This window comes from Myodes glareolus, chromosome 1 (genome assembly GCF_982192425.1).
Source record: "Myodes glareolus chromosome 1, mMyoGla1.1, whole genome shotgun sequence".
NCBI classification, from domain to species: domain Eukaryota; kingdom Metazoa; phylum Chordata; class Mammalia; order Rodentia; family Cricetidae; genus Myodes; species Myodes glareolus.
Genome location: NC_142026.1, coordinates 106,241,916 through 106,254,997, shown reverse-complemented (window position 1 = coordinate 106,254,997; position 13,082 = coordinate 106,241,916). Strand labels below are relative to the sequence as shown.

At 39.1% G+C, this 13,082-nt stretch overlaps 1 protein-coding gene across 3 annotated transcripts in view; it reads left to right on the top strand.

Moving 5' to 3' along the window:
* Mtcl3 (MTCL family member 3) overlaps positions 1 to 13,082 on the top strand; it is a 49,349-nt gene that overhangs the window by 22,301 nt on the left and 13,966 nt on the right. For all 3 annotated transcript variants that reach the window (XM_087911248.1, XM_087911249.1, XM_048425141.3), the window contains exon 5: positions 8,722 to 8,793. In XM_087911248.1, the coding sequence (XP_087767374.1) occupies positions 8,722 to 8,793 (72 nt within the window). The remainder of the gene's footprint in view (positions 1 to 8,721; positions 8,794 to 13,082) is intronic.

Sequence of the window (13,082 nt, the reverse complement as noted above, 5' to 3'; positions counted from 1 at the left end):
ACATAGTGAGTACTAGGCCAGTTGGGGCTTCATAGCAAGACTCCCAGTTAAAATAACCAAAAACATGAAATGAATGCTTCATGAATTTGCATGCTATCGTTGATGAAGATGAAAATAATGTTCCAACTTTAGTATATATGGCCTACCACCGTCCATTCTCTGACTCACATATCATATACTGTTGTGGAATATTAAACTAAGATCTGTTAAATTTGTTTATACTGTTTGGAATATTTGTTTAATGATGCAAAGATGTGCTGCAAATTAAATACAAAAAATAACCAAAAACAGCAAAACAAAGGAAGCTGAAGTAGGCCCAATTTCAATTAGAAAAAAAATCTACTAACACTTTTGGAACATAAACAATTCATTTTGTATAATTGCTGTGCACACATAATTATTGGCAACACTCTACTGCCTGGCCCTCATATGGGAGAAGGCATGACAGTCTCTTTTGGACAAGATGGGGCTGGAAATGCAAAGAAGAAACTGAATAAGAACTATTTCCCATGAACATCTCTAGAGAGCCAAGTGCCTGAGCCGCCAACAGAGAAGACATGAGATGCTATCACCACCTCCCCAACTGATTCTAACTCACAACCTACCACACACACATAGAGGCTTGCAGGCTGAGTGAGTGAAGATTGAGCAGAAAACTAACGGAAGTGGTGGGGAGAGGTCACGGCTCTCTAACTTCCTCTATCTTTCTTAGCTCCCCATCTTTGGTCATTAGAAATCAGAAAGTTAATGAAAGAATACTGAAATATGACTAGATGACTAAATATCCATTGCAAAGTTAAATTCAACCCTTAAATGTATTCTAGTCCCGGAGTCTTATTAAAAGCAATGCACCGTTATTTCAAGGGGAATGATTTGGCACAGGACTTTATTTTAACCTTCCCCCCCCCCCAACTTAAACGCATTTAAATGAGAGTAATACACAACATACCCCCTGGGAAAGCACGCCCTAGTTTCAGGGTTTCTCCAGGACTAATTCATAGGTCTCGCATTAACATTTCCTACAGGACAAAATGCAAAGTGCTTAGCTCTGAAAACAGTTCCATCCAGATAGTGTTTCCCTGTATCCCGTTTCTTCAGGGTCCCTGCTGCCACTATTTCTCCTCTGAGGTTAATGTGTCTAGGGATACACTCCTTTCTTTCTTCCTGCTGTTTATGTGGTTTAATTTTGCAAAGATACTTCAAAAGTCGAGCATCATCGATAACTTTCTACAATTCTGCCATTCTCGAATAACGGTTTCTTCCATTTTGTTCTGTTTCATATGTTATTTATTTGTTACCTTCCCGTTTTAAATAATTCCATTCTGTTTTTACTCAACCAACTTTAGAGGAAAAAATATTTTTCGTAGCTTAGGGTTTCTATTGTTGTGAAGAGACACCATGATCATGGCAACTCTTATAAAGAAAAACATTCACTGAGGTGGCAGCTTACAGTTTCAGAGGTTCAGTCCACTATGATCATGGCAGGGAGCATGGCAGGATGCATGGTGCTGTGTACATCTCAATCAGAAGGGAAAAGAAAGGGGACTGAGACACTGGGTAGTATCCTGAGCATAGGAAACCTCAAAGTCACCCCACAATGATATACTTCTACCAAAAAGGCCATACCAACTTCAACAGTGCCACACTTCTAAATAGTGCCACTTCCTATGAGCTTATGAGGGCCAATTGCATTCAGATCACCAAAGTAACTTTTGTTTACAGTATTTCTTGTTGCTGTGATAAAATATTCCAGCAAAGGCAACTGAAGAGAGAAAGTTTAGGTTAGCTCTTCATTCCCAGTTAGAGTCTGTCACTGTGGGGAGGTCAAGACAACAAAAAGTTGAAGCAGCCAGAAGAGACCAAAGATAAAAGGATGAATGCATACGGGCCTGTGCTGATGCCCTTCCTTCCACTCACCCAGATCAGGATTCCCCACCTAGAGAATGATGCCACATAAGCTGAGCAGGTTTTCCTGGCTCAATGAACACCATCAGGATACCTTCCTGCCACACAAATGCCCACATGCCAACCTAATTTGAAATATATCATTGATAGTCCCTTCCCCGGATGCTTCTAAACTGTCTCGAGTTGACAGTTAAAACTAGCATCATATTGTATACATGCAATGGATGGGCACAAAGGACGAACAGTATTTTCAGAATGAGAACGTGCTTTCCCTCCTCACCCTTGTACATGTGCCCTTTGGACTGCCATCTGTGTGTCTTTGTGTTTCTAATGACACTTTTTTTTTCTTAAAATTTACCATGGCTTCTAATTAAAGCAATTATTTGCCACGAATGAAATAGAATCCAGACCTTTTCCATTTCATTTCAGATCTGATTTAGATTACCAAGAATCTCATATCATACTTCTTTCCTGCCACATCCATACTAAATTTTTATTTCTCAGAAATAGATTTTATTTCTATACAAAAGCTTTACAATTCCCTCTCTCTTCTTTTTTTTTTTTTAAATTTCCTTCTACCATGACCTGACTTTTACATCAGATTCAGTATGAGATGCCATTTCATTCTAGAAGTCATCTCTAGCTTTCCCCACCAGGTCTAGCAAGAGACTTGATTAATCCTTTCTCCTTTGTGATTTATTTGATAACAATAAAATACCACAGACTTGGACTGGAATATCATTCAACTATATACCAAGTTGTAACTTGTTTGTTTTTTCTCCCCTCCATTTATTTGTTTTTTTTTTTTTTATTGGGAGTGACTTGTGGCCGGTGTCTGCCTAGGCAGGCATGTAGGGGTTTGTATATAGAAGTACGATATTAATGTGCAGGAATCGGATCTTCTATTCCACCATAAGGGATGTGGGAACAAACCTCAGCATGTCAGACTTAAGCAATCTTACTTGCATCTTAGTAGTAACTTTAGGCCAAGGCAAACTTAACAGCAGAATCACTGGCTGAGGCTAGGTGAACTGCCTCCATCTGTAATCAGGGCACTCAGGAAGAAAAACCAGGACTATGGCTAGTTCTAGCTAGCTTGGGCTTCCTAGTTGAAACTGTGTCTCAAGAAAAAGAGAAGAAAAACTATCTGGGTGGTTGAGAATGTCTCATTCCACAAAGGTGGATGAGAACATCTGAGGAAAAATATGGCTACAACTCTTTAGAAGGGCAGAAATGACCGAACCAAAACCCCACCCCACCCCCGCTCTCTCTTTTGGAGCTGCTTTATCTTGCCTCAAAGGAAGCTGGGAAGTATAGACTTTTTGCAAGAAACTATTATTTCAAACTTCAAGGAGATAGAGAAAAATGGAGATACAAAAAAATGGAGGCATAGATTCTCTCTTAGCTCTTTGCCTGCTGTGGAGGGTCATTGTTGGAAGGGTATAGTTCTGGGTCTGTTGAAGAAAGAGGTTCTCAGGTCACTTAGCTTGAGGGAAGTTTTAACTTGATTGGCTATGATGGATCATGCAAATGCTATTTTCTATTCCTGGAAAGTCTTAATGAAAGATAATCATTAAGCAGATGATTTGGTTGTAGAGTAAAATGGAGCTTTCCCAAAAAGGTGGAGAGAGAGGGAGGAGAAGAGATGGGAGAGATGAAGTGGATCTGTGAGAGGAAGTGGGCTCACAGTTGACTTATAGTGACAGTGACTAGTTCTACTGCCAGGAGTGCTGCATCAAAATGAGCTGGTAGAAGAAATTAGGACCTACAGAACACCAAAAGAAAGGAACAGGAGAAAAAAGATGACCAATGTAAAGAACTGTATATGGCTTAGGGTGAAATATAAAGGTCCCTTGCAGCCAGAATTTCTCCACAGTGTCTAAAAGGGTCTTTTGTGGATGTATCAGGAAACAAATAGAATAAATGGAGCTACTGTAGGGTGAGAGCCATTGAGGTAGCTTACATGGAACATTTTGGTTATGGGGTGAAGTTCAGGAAGAAAAACATTTCAAAAGACAGGGTAAAAACATAAGAAAGAAGATCAAGGGTAGGAGCCAGAGTGGGAGGCAGCAGAAGTCCATCCTTAGGAGGCCTGTGGTTGAATTTTTGTCTGTTACCTGTAGAAACCTGTAGTGCCCCAGTGCAAACCAGGTAGAATGCATTGCTGTGGAAGAAGCATTATTTGTGGAGGAGGATACAAATCCCATCATTAGTAATAATCAGATCTAGTCCCTTTTAATGTAGCACAGTAGCTACCAAGGAATTCAGTGGGCCCTGATGGATATTAAGCTGATCTGACACTTCTCTAAGGAATTTTTTCTGAGGGTTCATAGAACTGAGAAGTTAGTTGATTCAAGGAATGTTGCCAGAGGATGCTTGTTCGTTGTCAGTTTTCCAGACCAAGAAATAATCACTCAGAAACTATATTATGTGTAATACTATTTGTCCAATAGCTTGAGTGTATTGATAGCTAGCTCTTACATCTAGAATTAACCCATTTCCATGATGCTGCATTTTACCACAAGGCTCATGGCCTACGGGTAAGGTTCTGGCTAGCCACTTGTGTCTGTTTCTGGTGGTGACTCTGTAGCTTCTCCCTGACTTTGCCTTCTTTCCCCCAGCATTCTGGGAGAGAATTAGAGAAAATATTTAATTATCTATCCTATCTTGTTGAGTTTAAAGTTTTATATCTAATTTATTTTTTATCATAATTAAGAAAAACTATAACTATAATAATCTAGTCTTTAACTCCATCAAAGATCTGAGAAGGAAATAATATTACCTGAGTGAGCAGGAAGTACAGGCAAACAACTTCCAAAAAAATGTGAGAAAGGACAGAAATAGCTGGCTTCCTAGACAGGCAACCAAAGTTCCTCTGTAACATTGGGGCATACATCTTTGTCCTATAGTCCTTGCATATCTGATAGACTTTCCTTTGAAGCAGGGAATTTCGTAGAACTATTCTATCTTGTCTTGGCAAAGCTTGGTAATCACCTTTCTTAAGTCTTATTGGTTCAATTTAGATAGTAGCTTTCAGCAATTCAAGCAAAGACAGTTTCTTTGCCCACATAGCTAGTTTTTGCCATGAAGAGAATAAACCCTATATAGAATTTTTTGATGCCCTTTGTCTTCTCTGAAGTAGATTGATATTGCCAGTAACAGACATATCTTACTATCATAAAAGGCCTGTTATTAAAATATTTTAAATGTCATATTATCTAGGTCTTTGAAGTGTTTAAAGATTATCTGAAATCTTTGTACAAAACTATAAGTTTGACTATTATAGATGACTAGCTGTATTTTTTTGTAAATCTGTATTTCTTTATTATACATTACATTTTTAGTTTAACATTTAGTTAAACACAATACCTTTAAACAAGAGTAAATATATACATATAGTATAACAGCGTTAATCTGAAATTTATATAAATAAACTAAAATCTCCACCAATATAAAACATTTTGAGATCAACAGTTGTTTTTTAGATTCAAGTAGATTTAATAATCTATCCCTTTTCCCATCATTTCTATATCATATTTCTCTTTCTTCTTTTAGAAAGACATTGATTGTGACCAATAACAATTTTGTAACCAACACTTATTAAATGACTGCTTTCATTTCAGTGAGGTTACCAGGTAAGATGGTAGCTAACCATATGGTTGTTCCATCCTGCTGAGGTCATTTGTCAAGTTGGCAGCAAGTCACATGGTTTTTGTTTACTTAGATGTGAACCTACCTCCCTGGTAAGGTAATTCCTTCAAGCACACCCCCTTTTTGCCTTTTGAAATATCTATTTTCCTAAGAAAGTTACATGTATGATATGCTACAGGAAATTAAGATTAATTATTCATGAACTTTTAACTGTTAATTCCTTTTGTGGTAGATTTTAAGCTAGTCATTCTTACTGGATTACATACCTTTAAACTGTGAATCCAATGCTTATATAGATCCTGAGATAAATTTTCATTTCAGCAAGACCTTCAAAGATATCTATAACCTTGAACATTTTAATGAACAAAACCAAGAAGGGGGGCTAGTATTAAGAAAACTAAAAAGACATATCCAAGTTTGGAGGGACAGAAACAAAGGCAGGCCAAAGGCAGGAATGCTATCCCCACTCAGGGGTTATAAAGATGAAAGTTTAGCGGCCTGGCAGAAGGGGCAGACATTCTGGTCTGGGCAGAGTTGCGAACCAGAACTGAGTGGTAGAGATGAGAAAGATTAAAATGAACTGGGTGTTTTATGGGTGAGGGACCTCAGACCACTCTCACCATTCTGTCTTATGAAGTTATCTTAAATCAGTTTGCATATTAAAATCAAAAGTTTCAAATTCTGGGCAATGATTCTGTTTGTTCTGTATATACTCAGGCCAGATTTGCATAGAAAGACAAAAGAGAGTTTCTGGTTTTAATTCTCTTAACCGCAGCTCCTTTTAGCCAACAAACAAGCTAGGAGTGTCTTTTGGAACAGATAATTTTGACCCTACAATGAGTATGGAACCAAAGCAAAAACAGAGAGATCAGTATCCTGCTATTCAAAGTGTCCCCCAAGTTTTGTGTTGAGCAAATATGCCTGGAAAATAGGTTAGGTATACCCCCAGACCCTGTGATTCCTGGGTCATGAAACTTCAATAAAAACCCTGAAAAAGGCTTTAGAGTGTTCTACTGACAAGTGGCAGGTCAATAGAAAATTTCTGAGATTCTCTGCCAAATTTTCTCAGAGCCAGTGGAAAGTCCTCAGTGCCTTCAGCTGAGCAAATCTCAAGTCCAGACTAAGGAGTTTGGGGGTCCCATTAGCTTTAATTCCTAACCTAATTCTATGAATTACTTTGTTCTGGCATGTTGCAATTGTGTTCTTGTTGAATGGCATTTAGCTTCCCAGTCAAAAGGTCAGAGTGTGTCAGGAAAGGGAGAGGAGAAAGCACTGAGATGGCTGAGTGAGAAGTAGTTGCCTGAGAGAGGCAGGCAGCCTTGCCAGGCCTAGGGCAGGTGAGCCTAGGAGAGCAAGGGAGGTTGGTGCTGCAGTGGAGGGCTGAAGCAGCTGGTGGCCTCCAGTTTCCCATCCAGAGTTTAGGCACCATGTGCTGGATCCCTGAGGTGGTTTAAATGAGATGGAAGGCAGAACAAGAGAGGCATCTACATTAGACAGGTAGGGCTATGTTCACCAGCAGACAAAAGAGCATAATTTCACCCATATGCATGGTTGAGAAGACCTGAGGATAAAAGATGGCTTTAATCCTTTGAAGGGACAGCAAGGTCTATGGCGTGTTTTCTCCTGTAGCCCTCCCCTCTGGAGTTGCCTCAACTAGCTGCGCAGGAAGCAGGGAGGGGTAGAGTTTTAACAGGAAACCATAAACAACTTAGTGAATGGGTGCTAGAACATTGGTTCTCAACCTATGGGTCATACCCTCACATGGTCATATATCAGATATTTACATTGCAATGCATAACAGTAGCAAACTTGCAGTTGTGAAGTAGTAGTGAAATAATTTTATGGTTGGAGGTCACCACAGCACAGACAACTGTATTACATCGTCACAGCATTAGGAAGGTTGAAGACAATTCAACCTTCTAAACAATTACATTCTCTACCCATTGACCTGTGTAGCTTGAATTTCATCCTGAATAAGGACAGTTACAGCCATCTATTCCCCCACCATCTATGTGGTTACTTTCCTTTACCACTGACTGGCGAATGAGAAATTGACATATGAAGATTTAATTTTCAGTTCTTTATATTCACACAAGGCTTCCTGTTTCAAGAAGCTATTTCTGTTTCTTTTGTACCTCTCTACTCCCGTCCCTCTCATAGGCTGGAGAACTTTGTATTTTATATTTACTCATTTGTTCAGCAAATATTTTCCACACTCTGCCCAGTGCCAAGCATTTTTGTCATGGAGGTGATGCTGCACTAAGAAAAAAAAAATAGTCCACGCTGCTTACAGCCCAAGACATTGCATTTCCCACCATGCACTGTAATAATTGGCGTCGTCTCTCCCTTATCTAGTTTGAGTCTCTGGTGAAATGTGTGGTACCTAATTGAACTTGGATTCTGTAGCTCAATACCTAGTGGCATATGATAGATGGTCACTCACGGGTACTTAGTATTGACACAGGTCTTTCTTATTAGTAAGAGTGAGAATTGGAAGTGAGGGTCAGTGATTACAGAGTACTGGTCCATGACATGAACACAAGTTGCTATTCTGTGAGTTGGTGTTTGTTTCATTTTAGTTTTGACCAGTTCACCAAATTATAGGAGTGTTTATATAATGATCTAGACTCTAAGCCTCTCTGGGAAAAGTCCACATTCCTGAGGCTTCCAGGCTGCCTGCTCATCTCACCACCCACTCTCCACTTCCCATTGTGTCACAGTGGGGTTTGAAAGGGTGTGGGGTGAGAGGGTGAAGTTCTCTACATTCTGCATGAGTCCACTGAAAATGTTTTGGTGAGCTTCTTGCAACCAAACCAACAAAGGAACAAAAACTTAATCTTCTCTTCTTTTTTCTCTTAGTGGTAAAGAATGCTAACAGACACTTGCTTACATGCAAGCTCTATAGCATGTTCAGTCACTGATCTGTATTTTTGTCTGAATTATTTTTCTGTATTTCACAGTAAATGGTTAATTGCTAGCTACATTCTACTGTGATTACATCTCTGGTTCCAGGAACATTGTATCTGAATCTGTCTTGGGAATTTTTACTTCCTTAGGAACTCCTTTTATTTGTCTTGGTTTTATCATATGAGACTAGGACAGTTAGGAACAATTGAGTTAAAAGCTATCATTTACCAAACTAATCGTGTTCTTGTCTTGTTTCAGCTATCCTTAAAAAGAAGAGGAAGTAAAGATTTGCCAAAATCTGAAAAAAAGACTCAACAGACACCCACAGAGGTATGTCAAAATAAAAACTTAAAGCACCTATCAAGCACCTCCAAATGTACATGTTAATAAGCTAAAAGCCACTGGAACGAGAGAGCAATGGATGAAAAGTAAACTGCTCTAGATCAAAATTTTTCTACGAGTTGAACAATGAAAAGGCCAGAAAAATCTTGGCAGTAGAGAAGTCTCAAACACCACAAACAGAAAAAGCTGCTGCAGGAAGGTACTTACTGGAGGGCTGGGGGAACACATGCATGCCACAGACACACAGAGAAAAAGAGCCTCTGCAAAACAAAGACAGAAGCTGAAAATTTCAATTTTTTCTTGGGACCTGGAGTTTTAAAGTCTCTGAAGCAATTTTCTCTCCTGATTTTAGGGTGTTGATCAGCCCACAACTGTTGCATAATGTGTCCTGATCTGGCCTATGAACTTTTCAAGGCAGTCCATTGGAAGGCAAAACAACAACAAGGACTTTGTTTTAAGCATTAAGACTTTTGTTTCTAGTCAGGAGGGTGAGGAGGAATCGGGCCATGGTGAAAATTTCACCACCTTTATTTCATATCATGCCCGCCCCCAATATGTCTGCCAGAGAATCCATCTAACTCCTAGTGTATTAGAGTATCACATAATGTTTCTCATATGGGGAACACTGATTTAATTTAATTGCATAAATATGTGAAATGAAAGCAAAAGTCATACTATTTGGAGAGGAAGGCAGCCAGTGAGAAGGAGAAATGGAGAGGAGAGGGATTATAGGGTCAACTATGATAAAAAAAAAAAAACAAAACAATGATATAGCTGGATGGTAGCAGTGCACACCTTTAATCCTAGCACCCAGAAGGCAGAGGCAAGTGGATCCCTGTGAGTTCGAGGCCATCCTGGTCTATAAGAGCTAGTTCCAGGACAGGCTTCAAAGCTACAGAGACACCCTGTCTAGAAAAACAAAAGCAAAAAAAAATCCTGCAATGATACATATGTATGAAAATGTCATAATACAACTCATTATCTTGTACCCTAACTAAAAAAATACTTTGAAAAAAAAACATTAGAAATACATTATAGTAAAACCTGGCTCTTATACTAGTGTGGGCTAATGTATGTGTTAGGTTTTTTTTTTAAACCAGGTGGACAAATTTTTTTATATTTATTATGTATACAATATTCTGACTGTGTGTATGTCTGCAGGTCAGAAGAGGGTACCAGACCTCATTACAGATGGTTGTGAGTTACCATGTGGTTGCCGGGAATTGAACTCAGGACCTTTGGAAGAGCAGGCAATGCTCTTAACCACTGAGTCATCTCTCCAGCCCCTGTGTTAGGTTTTAAAATAGAAAAATAAATATATATTTGAGACAGAAGTGACATCATAATGTTCCCCAAACACTTAGCCAGATACTAACTTCAAGTGTGCAAGTTGGAATGTAGAGTACAGATGCATACATTTTAATAATTATTATTACTAGCTTTCTCTTTAGGCATCTTTAAGCAAAGTGATGATGCTTTCATAGTCAAAATTTGATACATTATCTAAATTCTTTAAACTAAAGCATTTTAAAATATACATTGTTTTCCCTTTTGCTCTCTCTTTCCACACTGTTCTTGGTCAGTTTTCTTCCTGTTACTTATAGAACAGCATTTCTAGGATCTCAGAGGTTCATTCTAAGGTAGTGAAACCCTTTTCTCTGTCTGTTAAGTTCTGTCTCTGCCTGATTTTTAGCCACCTCACTTCAAATTATCTGTGGTGGATCATTTCCCATGAAGACAGGAGCCCTCTTCCTTCCTGTCCTCAGTGATTAGAAGATGCCATGCACTTCCCATCCTGAAATTACTAGTTAGCTTTTCCCAGTAATTTCTCTTTCAAACCTTGCTTTTCAATATTACGCTTACTATGTTAAAGTGGATTCATTTTCTCAGGAATCCCCATCTTTGTTCCTGGTTGCATAGAGCTTCTCCTACAGGAGCATGCAGGAATCTTCCTGCAAAAGACATCTTAGCTTCCACCACTTTCTCAGGGCATCCTGGTACCTTACAAGTCAAGATACCTCGTAGTCCACAACCTTCTGATTTTTGGATATGAACTTCCTGGGAAGTATGTAAGTGTAGTGTTGCAGTATTGCAGAAGATGCTAGCATTCCTAACACACTGATTGTCAGACTATGACATATTATATCTTTAAAACCCATCTTAAGGAAGCTGATTGGGTGGAAACTGCCAGTAAAAAATTATTCCAGTTTTATAAAATTATAAGATGATTTAGTTTTGCAGATAGGTTGAAGACTATGTTGCTGTAAGCATCCCATTCTTGCATGACAATTCTTGTTATGAATTTGCCTGTCCTATTTGGGGCATTTTTGTAAACATGTGCCATCCTATTCCACTTTGAAGCATCTATTTGTAGTGCTAATACTTGGAATGCTCGGCACATACTTTCACATAATGTTACTTTCTTTTATAAATTGATAGAAATTGTCAGCATGCTGTTATTTCAGTCTACAGTCAAGACAATGCCATCTGGCCTAAACGACTAGGATCTATATAAATGTTGTATATAATTTTGTGAATCTACTTATGTTTTTTTCTGATGTATCCATTGTACCTTCCCCTAGTAGCAGACTGGCTTTATTCACTAAGAAATAATATTAAGGGGAAAATTCAAAGCAGTCACTTTCAAGTCAGATTATCTATAATAAAAAACCGGTGTTGCATGCTGTCCACATGACCTTTGATAAGCTACTCATTCTTTCTGGGGCTCTGCTTGTGTCTGTGTGTGTGTACATATGCCAGATCTTAGTTGAGAGTGAATGAGTGCTTAAAATGCAAATTAGCTTTCATAATTAACTTTTCAGATCAAAGCCAGGCTCAACTTGCATCTTGCTAGGCATGTGTTGTCTTCATGGTTCCTTTCTCATATTGTCCTTATCTTCCTATGAGTGAGACTTCGACATGGACAGAAATCCCAACTTTTTTCCCCACCTCAAAGAATTGCGAGTTTTCTTGTCTCCTTTTTATATAGAAAAGTGGAGGATATATTTTACTACTCAACTATTTTGGACAGAGTGAATGTCTGTGAACTATTTTTTTTCAATAATTGCCTACAATGCTTCTATGCCAAGATTTATTGGTTTTTTATCTCCTTTATTTTCTTCAAACAATCTTCTAAAAAAAAAAACTTAAAGCAACTTACATACCAATCCCAATTCTCTCTTCCTCCCTCTTTTCCCATTTTCCCCATATTCCCCTATTCCACCACCATCCACTCCTCAGGGAGCATGAGGCCTCCCACAGGGAGTCAAAAAAATCTGTCACATCTCTTGAGGCAGGACCAAAGCCCTCGCCCACCCCCCGATATAGACTGAACAAGGTATCCCACCACAGGTACTGGGTTCTAAGAAACCAGTTCATGCACTAGGGATAAATACTAGTCCACTGCCAGTGGTCCCACAAACTACCCAAGTTACACAACTATCACCCCACATTTAGAAGGTCTAGTTTGGTCCTATGCATGCTCCCCAGTTGTCAGGTCCAGAGTCAGTGAGCTCCCACTAGTCCAGGTTAGCTGTTTCTGTGGGTTTCCCCATCATGATCTTCACCTCTTTGATCATATTATCGCTCCTCCCTCTCTATGACTGGACTTTAGGTCATTGACCCAGTGCTTAACTGTGGATCTCTGCATCTGCTTCCATCAGTTACTGGATGTAGATTTTATAATGACAATTAAGGTAGTCATCAATCTCATTACAGGGAAAGAGCAGTTAAGGCACCCTCTATACTATTGCTTAGATGCTTAGCTGGGGTCATCCTTGTAGATTCCTTGGAAATTCCTTCAAGCCAGGTTTCTTGCTAACCCCATGATGCCTCCCTGTATCAAGATATCACTTTTGTTGCTCTCACTCTCTGACTTTCCCCCAGTTTGACCTTCCCTTCATGTTCTTCTCCTTCCTTTCTTTCTCCCCTCCCTTCTCCCTTTGTACCTTCCCACTCTTCCCCACACCCCCAATTTACTCAGGAGATCTTGTCTGTTTTTCCTTCCCAGGGAGATACATATATGTTCCTCTTAGGGTCCTCCTTGCTTCTCTGGGGATGTGGAGTATAAGCTGGTAGTCCTTTCTTTTATGACTAATGTCCACTTATGAGTGAGTACATACCATGTTTGCCTTTTTGACTCTCGAATTCCTCAATCAAGATTTTTTTTCTAGTTCCATTTCCCTGCAAATTTCAAGATGTCATTTTTTTTTTCTACTGAGTAGAACTCCCCTGTGTAAATGTACTACATTTTCGTTATCCATTCTTCAGTTGAGGGG